At 36.1% G+C, this 10,883-nt stretch overlaps 1 protein-coding gene across 1 annotated transcript in view; it reads right to left on the bottom strand.

Annotated features, from left to right (window-relative positions):
* Nucleotides 1–2,029: 2,029 nt before the first annotated feature.
* Nucleotides 2,030–10,883, bottom strand: part of GLUD1 (glutamate dehydrogenase 1) — a 225,577-nt gene continuing 216,723 nt past the window's right edge. The window contains exons 11-15 of the mRNA XM_063638123.1: nt 9,421–9,600; nt 7,973–8,110; nt 7,747–7,884; nt 7,228–7,308; nt 2,030–6,896 (exon numbers count right to left, since the gene is read on the bottom strand). Coding sequence (XP_063494193.1) covers nt 6,867–6,896; nt 7,228–7,308; nt 7,747–7,884; nt 7,973–8,110; nt 9,421–9,600 — 567 coding nt within the window. The 3' untranslated portion in view covers nt 2,030–6,866. The remainder of the gene's footprint in view (nt 6,897–7,227; nt 7,309–7,746; nt 7,885–7,972; nt 8,111–9,420; nt 9,601–10,883) is intronic.

Genomic DNA, 10,883 nt, shown 5'->3' with positions numbered 1-10,883 from the left:
GTCTTATCTACCACAACCAGAAATGACATAATATTTTGCTTTTATCTTTTTCCTTTCCAAACACGTTGTTATCCAATATCATCATCTTCCTTTTACAATAGTCCTCAGACTATATCATCATCACCATATTGTCAAAATCCTTTTACAAAAATAAATCTCCTTTAAAGAATCAGCTTTCAGCACTCTGCATTCTATATTTTTCCCATTAGCTATTTCAAGCTGTATAATCTTATAAAAGTCACTGAATGATATAAAACAATTTGCTTATTGTATGTTGACTACATAAGATAGTTTTCGATATTTTTTTAAAAAACATAATCAGGTTTGTTTTTTCATACTGCAGAAAAAACACAAAATCAAATTTATTTTATTTGGTTCAATCCCTCATGACAGCATATCCTTACTCTTAAATGTGTTAAGCATACATGTGATACCTGGGAAAGGGTAAATTTCTATCCACCTTCCTACCTTAACGGAACCTAGCTAAGGTGTGTAGGCTTCCATTTCTAAGTAAATTGTGGGTCAGTTGTCAAGTAACCCAGAAAAAGAAGTTACCTTCTGAGTCTAAAAGCTTATAACTTTTCCAAATCTCAATAGAATGTATTCTGTTTGTGAGCCGGCAAAGAATGGGTGAATGATGACAAAATAAGCTCCAAAAAGGAAGACACTAAGCAAGCAATCTGCTGTCATTAATGTGAGAGCTGTCAGGAATGTAGCTTATAATAACAGGAACAGATAGCGCTTTTTTCAAAGCCTGAACTTAAAGCTTCAACAGTAAGCAGGGAAATGACATTTACCTTGAGATGTAAATTGCAGCCAATGACACTGTTCATTTATGTAAGATGGGTCTATTTTGGTTTTCAGAAATACAAATTGAAACCCCGTGTTTTCTCTTAGAAAGGCTGACTGCATAGAAAGTAAAACTTAAGCCTATTCCTGACATGTCAGGAAAATGTAAAGGCCATTTCACTGCCTAAATATGAATATTAATACAGTGCAAAGGTAAGCCTGTTTAACAGGATTATTTCTAAGTTCCCTGAAAAAGGGCATTGCTTTAGGGGCAATGGAAAGTCTATAGGACAGGAAAGCCTTCCACACAGAAATAGGCAGACACTCCCCTCTTATCCCTGAACATTAGATAAACAGTTTCAGGATCACATACCCTAGGGGCAAGTGATGCATTTCATAAAACAAAAACACTGAAAGAGAATCTGGGATGTCATTTTATTTTATTTTATTTCTCTTGGAACAAATAGATTATGGTTTCATCTTTTTCATACAAGCTCCTAGAGTAGACGATTCTTCAATCCCTGTGGTATCACTTGAAAGTAGTCACTGTCATTATCATAAAGAAGTTTGAAAGACCAACCCCTTAAACATAAATCCTTCTATCCATTTAGTACATTGACAAGAAACTTTCCTCAGTGGAAACTCAAAGCAGAGCTCAATCACCACACACTCTACATTTGGATTTGCTCCTTTAATACGCTGTCTAATACTCTCTTAGCTCCAATGATATTGGACAAAAGTTATTCCTTGTCTCTCTCACCCACTGGATGGGGCACTCTTTGATGGCAGATGGGGTGTCCTCCCAGTGCCTACATCAATATCTGGAACACAACAGACATTCAATAAAGCTCAAATTGTTGTGTTAAATGTGCTATGTTATGTACACTATATTTAATATAAATACTTTCAAGTATTTCAGATATCAAGAGAAGTTATTTCAAACTCTTTCTGGAATTCAGCAGCATGCTTTGCCAACAGGACCCAAATAAATGTTTTGTGATTATACTAATAATGTGAAATACAGTTGGTGAGTTGCTGTGCCGTTCTTTTCAACACCCGTCAAGTTGTCATGTTATATTCTGCACATACAACAGTCTTTGTGACTGACTAAAATACAGTCTATGATTGGGATAATTTTAAGGGGAATTAAGTGTACATACTATACAATACAAACTATACAGTACAAACCACAGTATTTTTGTGAACCAATCCCCATCTCCAATTATAAGCCCCAGATATCTTAGGATAAAAGTGATCAAGGCAACTTTATTTAACATTAAGAGAATGCAAATTTAGTAACAGCAGTAGTTAAAGAAATCCTTCTTTAAAGTAGTAAGAAAGCCTTCTTTAAAAAGCTTTTACTAATGTTAAAGTTGTCTCCAGAAAGTGTCTTCTGGCTTTAAAGACTGCAGCAATTCTCCCTTTATAGCTGATCAGACCACCTCCATCACCTGTCCCACTTTGGCTCTCTGAGTGGCTTGGACTCTTCTCACTCTTGCCTTAAGCATGAAACTCTCCCAGCTGTAGCTCTACCATGCTCAAAATGGTTAGTTCATCCATTCAACTAATAGTTTTCGAGATTTTTTCTTGTATCAGACATATTTATAGACATTGAACAATGAATTAAAAAGACAGATTATTTTCTGTGGAGCTTACATATGGCAAAGACAGACAATAAATGCATCTGCAATAAATATACAGTATATTAGATGGTGACAAGTATTACGGAGGGAAAATACACAGGGTAATATAGGGTGACCATAAAAATTATTGTGTAAAATGGGAGACTTTTGAACATAAGAGAAAAAAGGAGTGTTTAACACCATACAATGGAGTTATAACATGGAGTAATAACACCTTGACAGTAAGCAAGAACCAGAACTGTCCCAGGTAAATATGAACATAATATAGTCACGGCAGATGAGGGAGATGAGAAAAGTATTGGAATGCAAGGAAATGCCTTAATTTCTGGGGCCTACAGACCTGAATATTAGGTAGCCAGCCAACAGATATTGCACAGCAGGGTCTATTTAGAGGATATTGTCCATAGTAACTCATTTAATACTTATCACAACATTTTGAAGTAGGTGCTGGAAACATATGCAGAGACTTGGAAGCAGGGTTTTTCTAGGAATCCTCTCTTGCTTCCCGTGGTTCTCTTGCCTCCTCTGGATCCATTTCTCTATTAGCCTGAAGTGCTCATGCCATCCTTCCCTCTCAAGGAGGCCTCTTCATGTGACTCAATAAGGAACCATGCTTGGTATGTTAAATTAAAATAAATATGTTGAATTCTGACCATAATTATTGTGCTTGTGTATTGTGGGAGAATACCATTTTAATGGATCTTCCTTTGTGATTAAAGTCTTTGGAAGAAACCTCTGGTGCTTTGGCCACAAAACTATGTTTATATTTTCCCAATATCCCTCTGTATTGAGATTCTGCATTATACTCAATATTGTATACATAATTTTTTTCATATTTACATATTTTTTAAAAAGAAATATAGTGAGTTGCCAGATAGGTTTATTTACATAATCAAGTCTGTACCTTTTTCTAGAGCTATTTGCAAGCAGCAATGTTCCCTAGACTATTTCTTCTAAATATAAATGATTTGGGAAAGTTATTTTCCTAAGTAGATAAGAATAAGAATATAATTTACTTATATGAGTCAGTGGATATTTGCTTATGTACTATAATTAAATCAATAAAAACACAATATGCCAATAATTAAATATTGAATTATTTATAGTATGTTTAAGTAATAAATATTTTGATAATATCCAGTGTTGCAATACTATTTTCACATGGGTACAGGAATATTCTGTTAGTGTCAGTATAACTAGTTATATTTATTTTAGAAAGCAATTTGATGATACTTTTCAGAGATAGAAAAAAGTAAAGAGTTTATAATCCTAGTATAAGCAGCTAAACACAGAGAAATTATCTGGAGGAAAATAAACAAATGATAGCTAATTGTATTGGCATAAATAAGCAAAAGCTGCAACAAATTAAATGTTCCAAACAAAGAGATCAATTAATTCATTGAGTACATAAACTCTATGGTATATTATGGTATATTTTGTGAAAATAAAAAATGATATTTTAGAGGGCTATGTGCCATCAAAGAAAGGAAGCCTGACATAGAAATATTACATTTAAAAAGAAGAAAACACAAAGTTTTATTTGTTATATAAGTATCTTATGTAAACCATAAGAATTAGTGGAAATTGGAAGAAAACATGGCAAAATGAAAATGCAGTAGATTTATTAGAATCAGGGGCTTATGCATTATTCTAAATGAATTATTATTATTAGAAGATTGTGCAATGAATAGCTTTTTTAAAGAAGAAGTCATCGAGTACAAGACTTGTTCATGCGTTCTCAGGATCACCTGAAAGGTGATTTATGCTCCTTAATTTTCTAGGGGCCATGTAAATGCAACGATTCTCTTTATATTATACTTGGATTGGTATATGGTCTTGTTTTGTAGTTAACCACTTCAAACTTACACAGAATGAATTGGAGAAAGGGAACAAAATTGAGTAGAAAGATTCGTTATAGACCTTGGAAGAAATTTGTAACAAGTGTAGATGCTGATAAAGTGGTTTAATGAAAACATTTTTCAAGTAGAATTCTATGAATTGACATCCAGTCCATTTGTGTATTTTGAGGGATGTCTGAAAAATCTGTTGGTGCCCTGATGAGAGATAGATCCATGACACTGAAATAAATGCCTGTGATAGTTCTTTACTGATAAAATTTTAAGGTTATTTGTGCCCTACAGCTCTGTTCTAAGTTAATCATACTGAAGCTATGATACCCTTTACTATAATTCTTCAAGTTGAAACTATATAAATATGTGTGTGTATAAAATTGCCAATTCTTTGCAATGAAAAGATTTTTTTATAAAAAGCAAGATTAACTAGAGAATTTAAGTAAGGAAGTTAATAAATTTTAAATGTATTATCTTTTTATAAAGACTATATTTTGTCATTCAATATGTAGAAAAAATCAACACTTTGGCTTTGATGTTGGAAAAATTCACTGTATGCATATATTCTTTTAAGAAATGCTGCCTTATTAATATTGTGCAGGAAGCTGAAAAGATACTCTTTGCATTTATTCAAAGGTAATAGATAAATAGATAAAGATAGATGTTAACCTGTGAGTAGAAAGTTTACTTCAAGATGTAAGTATGTATGTATGTAGGTGTTTTGAGAAAAATATATTGGATATGTTTATATGTAGATATTTATTATTTCTTTCAAAATGTTTGTTAAATTTTAACAAATTTCATAGGCCTTGTGATATAGCCTTTAGAGTGTCTTATTTTCCAAAGGTTACCAAAGTGTCAACTTCAGCAAAGCCTCAGCAAGATTGGTAATGATTAAGCACTCATCTGCTCCAGTCTTTGAGACTTTATGAAGGTAGGAGACAGAGGGAATGAACCGTTTCTATGTTGTTAAAGTCTTGAGTGAAACAGACAAGTCTAACTCAATCAGTTCTTATTCATCTGGCCATGAACCTAAAGAGAAGTTATCTAAGGGGACTTCTTCATTAAGATAATCTCAGTTATCTTGAAGCAAATCTCAGTTAATTTGAAGCGAATTTGTAATTAACGACTCTCTCCTTCTATTAAGAAACCTAATCTAGTCAAGCTTTGGTTCTGAAAAGATTATTAATACCATGTGTGCATTTGTTGCTGATCCCTTAATCAATGTTTTATATGTCCAGACTTGGGGTTGGAAAATTGGCAAGGTTGGGGGAATTGGTTAAATGAGTTCCATTTTTATGTTTTCATTTTTTGCATGCAGCCTTTTTTCAATAGTTAGTCGTAGTAGTTCAATCAGGACAATGTTACAATGCTTAGCACCCCATCATCTCAAAAACAATAATCACATGTTTAGCATTCCTACTAGAGTGAAGATCATCATGACAATAATCATGAGAATTAACTCCGTAGAAACTGGTTAGAGTGCCATTATATGCCACTGGATGTATGTGTATCAGGAAATGATTTAATACATGTATCACTGTGTTATAAGACATTTTGCTATACAATTAACAGCAATGTTTATGTACAATTTGAGAAAAATAAGTAGTAAGCAAGCACAATTAGAAGTTCAAAGTCAATCAATACTTTTGATGTAATAGGAATAACAGCTTTCCAATATGTTTAACATACGCACATAAGCTTTACTAACAAGAACATTTACTTAGTCTTTTCTATTAGGTTTTATTGCTACATTCATTGTAAAACAATAATAAAACCTTGTTGAGACTTTATGACCAAATAAAATGTACTGATAAATGAATCACCTAACAATAACGCATGATGGGTGATGGCAATCACATTTTAAGGATCTCAGCAAATATATCTGATCGATAAATAGACAGCTGTTTCCTAAACACTACGTTAGGTACAATGGCATCATAAAAGGTGTAACTATATTAAACACAATCTAACATATCGAGGGCATACTATAAAAATACATGTAATATCTCAAAGATTATGTTGTAAGTGACATATGATATTATAGATAATAAATTACAAAGGCGTTCATAATACTTGAGTAGTAAAACATGTTTAATAAGAAAGAATGTTTTGAGTTAGGCATTAGTGAATGATGAAAATTTGGAGAGGTAAAAGGGGGAAAAAAGGGCATGTAGTGGGGTGCAGTGACTCACACCTGTAATCCCAGCAGTTTGGGAGGCCAAAGAGGGCAGATTACCTGAGGTCAGGAGTTTGAGAACAGCCTGGCCAACATGGTGAAACACAGTCTCTACTAAAATTACAAAAATTAGCTGGGCGTGGTGGCGCATGCCTGTAATCCCAGTTACTCCAGAGGCTGAGTGGGGAGAATCACTTGAATTTGGGAGGTGGGGTTTGCAGTGAGCCTAGATGGCATCACTGCACTCCAGCCTGGGTGACAGTGCAAGACTGGGTCTCAAAAAAAAAAAAAGGGGGGGGGAGGGGGGCATTAAGGTGTACTATGGGCAAAGTCCACAGACAGTTGACAGACTGGGAGATTTTTGCAGTAGAAAACCCAAAAAAACCTGAGCATGTGTTCCTCATATTAGTTTTCTGAGTAAAGCCGGAAGGGGCACTTGAAATGCATAAGGTTAGGAATCATACAGAAAATCTTAGAGCTTAAGTTAGAATAGTGTTTCTAACACAGTACACATTTATATAACCAGACTCTTAGAAGGCTAAAGACATTCAGTAAAGAGCCTGAAATTGGAATAAATGTTTAGATCAAAGTGAAAAGTAACAGGCTTAGAATTAATCATGCTTCTACTATATTTTCTCAAAAGTGAAATAAAGATGAATTCACTAGAGCTTGGGAGACTAATAATTCCTCTCTTCCTCCAAATTCCTTGCAAAGGACAATTATGATTCTAAGTACATATAAAGCCTAATAAATACAGATGACTTACTGGAATAACCATAATGTTTCTCTCTAGGAAGATCTTGTCAGCTTCTGGAGTTGTTGGCCCATTGGCACCTTCAGCAACGATCTGCAAGAGAGTCAGGAACATAGAGAAATGCCAACAACACCATCAAATCCCCTCCACTGAGGGCAAGAGATGTGCATATATGAACAGGGGGCTGTGGGGAGAAGCACAGTTTCAGTTAAAATTAAATTAAGAGGTTATTTTGCTCTGCAAAGTGTATAAAACTACCTTTCACTTTTCTATTTATCTAGGTTTTTGTTTTGTTTTGTTTTTACAGGAGTGTCAGGCAGATGCGTTTGCTTTGGTAGTGGTTGCACAACTCTGTGCAGGTAGCTAAAAGCTGTTAAATTATTTACTTTAAATGGGGGAACTGTATGGTATGTGCAATATGTGCCAATAAAGCTGCTAAAAAGAAAGAGAAAACTCAATCAGACTCTTCTATGACCCCCCTAACGTCATTCACATTGATAATGTTGGTTCCGGTTTCTATAATGTTGTCACCTTGGCTTTGACTCTGGGTGCGTCGGATTTGGTCAACTGCTTCTCACTGGCAGCTGGGATCAGTATGTCACAGTCGGCCTCCAAGATGCTTCCTTCATAGGGCTTTGCCTTAGGGAAGCCCAGAATGGACCCATGTTGCTGCCATTGATTGAAAATCACAATTAATAGCTGCACCAGAGTTTAAATGTTTATATTTAGTGTCTATGCCATAAAAATGTATTAATACCAATTTGAAGTCTTCCAGTTCCTTTGGGTTAATACCATCTGGATTCCATATACTCCCATCAGACTCACCAACAGCAATACATTTAGCACCAAAACTGTGTAAATTTCTCATAGAGTGTAGGCCCACATTACCAAATCCCTGTGAAGAACAATTATCCATGACACAAAAATTAAAGTCCTGGTATAGACAGCAAGAGTCATATTCTGACCAATGTAAATCCACATTCTGTTCATTTAGAAGCAATTCTCAAAATTCTTTTACCAAAAGAAACAATGTGCTAACTGGTTTCTCTTCAACAATAAAATTCTCTGTTTAAGAATGTGATGACCAGATATGGTGGCTCGCGCTTGTAATTCCAGCACTTTGGGAAGCTGAGGCAGGTGGATCACTTGAGGTCAGCAGTTCGAGACCAGCCATGGCCAACATGGTGAAACCCTGTTTCTACTGAAAATACAAAAATTAGTCAGGCATGGTGTCCCATGCCTGTAATCCCAGCTACTTGGGAGGATGAGGCAGGAGAATCGCTTGAACCTGGGAGGTGGAGGCTGCAGTAAGCCGAGATCACATCACTGCATGCCAGCCTGGGCAATGGAGTGAGACTCCATCTCAATCAATCAATCAATCAATAAACAGACAAATGGCAGTGGTGTTAAGTACACCACCAGGTCCTAAGTCCTTGATGATCAGATGTCCTATGTTGTAAAAAGGGATGTCACTAATTTGGAAGAATACAACTTTTTTTTGGAGATTGAGTCTCACTCTGTTGCCAAGGCTGGAGTGCAATGGCACAATCTTGGCTCACTGCAGCCTCCGCCTCCCGGGTTCAAGTGATTCTCCTGCCTTAGCCTCCCGAGTAAGTTGGGATTACAGGTGCCGCCATCATGCCGGGCTAATTTTTCTACTTTTAGTAGAGATGGCGTTTCACCATGTTGGCCAGGCTGGTCTCGAACTCCAGGCCTCAAGTGATCCACCCGCCTTGACCTACCAAAATGCTGGGATTACAAGCCTGAGACACCATGCCCAGCTACAACTTCTGTTTTAAAGTTATTTCAACTTAATTAAGATTCTCCTAAGTAAAATACATGTTAACACATCAAACAAATTTGGGTCAATGTGTAAACCTTTCTATATACTTACAAAACTTAGAAAATTATGTTAAGAGACTTGCCCTTCTAGCTACAATTTCAAGTTTTAATACTGACCAATATTTTGGTTGAATTTGGTGATAGTTGGTAATAGTTTCACATGTACTTGAGAGATGCTTAAATCAGTTCTAGTGACATGAATCATACCAAGGTTCAAAAAAGAAAAGATCTATTATTCTGAAAACCACCACTCTAAAATTTAAGAGATTTAAGATAACTGAATTTCAAAATTACAATTCTAAAAACATTAAAAAATTTAATGTCTATCAGTTATTAAGGAAACTTTTTTTTTTTTTTTTTTACCTGAATGACAAATGTTTTATCTCCAAACCCTGGTGTCATTCCTAAAATGCTCATGTAAGAAGCTTCATTGATGAAGTTTTCAATCCCATGGAAGACACCACAGCTAGTAGCAGAGATGCGTCCATGGATGCCCCCTTGGCCGATGGGTTTACCAGTAACACAGGCGTGTGCATTAATGTCCTGTAAGAGGGGGTAATTGAAAGAATGAAATGTCAACTCCAATTTCTCTGTTGAACAAATATAATGAATTAAAGTCAAAGCACATTCTCATTTAATGCTAATTAGGAGTGTGTGTGTATGAATGTATTTAAGGTACACTTTCACCAATAGAGACGAGACTCACTTTTTCAGCTTTCTGTTCCTAGAAAATACAATAAAGTGGACTATATTTTCTTTTTTCTTTTTTGAGACGGAGTTTCGCTCTTGTTGCCCACGCTGGATTGCAATGGCGCGATCTCGGCTCACCGCAACATCCGCCTCCCGGGTTCAAGCGATTCTCCTGCCTCAGCCTCCCGAGTAGCTGGGATTGCAGGCATGTGCCACCACGCCTGGCTAATTTTGTAGTTTCAGTATGGACAGGGTTTCTCCATGTTGCTCAGGCTGGTGTCGAACTCCCAACCTCAGGTGATCCACCCACCTCGGCCTCCCAAAGTGCTGGGATTACAGGCATGAGCTACCACGCCCAGCAAATTAGACTATATTTTCTGACGGAAAAAACAGAGTGTAGGGATTGAACATCAAGTAAGTACAAATAACATCACAAAAGTGGAGCTAGCTCAGCCTAAAGCTATCATTCCTTCAACAAGTATTTAAGCACTACTAAATCAAGGTACATACGCATCCCATTACGAGTGTCTTAAAATCTACTATAAGACTTGAATATGTCACCAAAACAGAGCCTGAGACATGAAGAGGCTTTACAATTTTCTTGGATGGGAAGACTCAATGTTGTATTGTGCCACTTTTTAGAAAGGAAGTTTTTAATATAACTTGATACTTAATATAACATGATATTCAAGTTCATCTAAGAGTAGACTAACAAAAGTATTTAATGAAGTATTTTAAAAATGGTATATTTGGTTGAGAGTCCTGTGCTTCTCTGTGAGCAGAGTATCTTTGGTAGCAGTGGTTAGGTCTGCAAAGTGGAGATGGGGGTTAGCAGTCTTCACCACCCATCTTTCTGTCCTCTTTCAACTGAAGATGTGCATATATTCTTGTTCAGAAACAGGTGTAATTAGAAAAAAAGAAGAATGGGCCTCAGGAGGGCTTCCCTTCCAAGACATCAACTGTACTATAAACACGGCCACGACAACACTGCAGAGTAAACTCACCGGTAGAGCAGGAGTAACTAGAGACAGTCTTATTTTGAATAGACACCGCCGGAAACGGAAATTCACAGTGGCGCTGACTCGCCGTAGGGAAACAAAAAGGCAGAAAAAAAGAGACTGGCAAAATTTTCATTT

This window comes from Symphalangus syndactylus, chromosome 4, assembly GCF_028878055.3.
Source record: "Symphalangus syndactylus isolate Jambi chromosome 4, NHGRI_mSymSyn1-v2.1_pri, whole genome shotgun sequence".
Lineage (NCBI taxonomy): Eukaryota > Metazoa > Chordata > Mammalia > Primates > Hylobatidae > Symphalangus > Symphalangus syndactylus.
The sequence above is the reverse complement of the archived record's forward strand: the minus strand, read 5'-3'. Positions and strand labels throughout refer to the sequence as shown.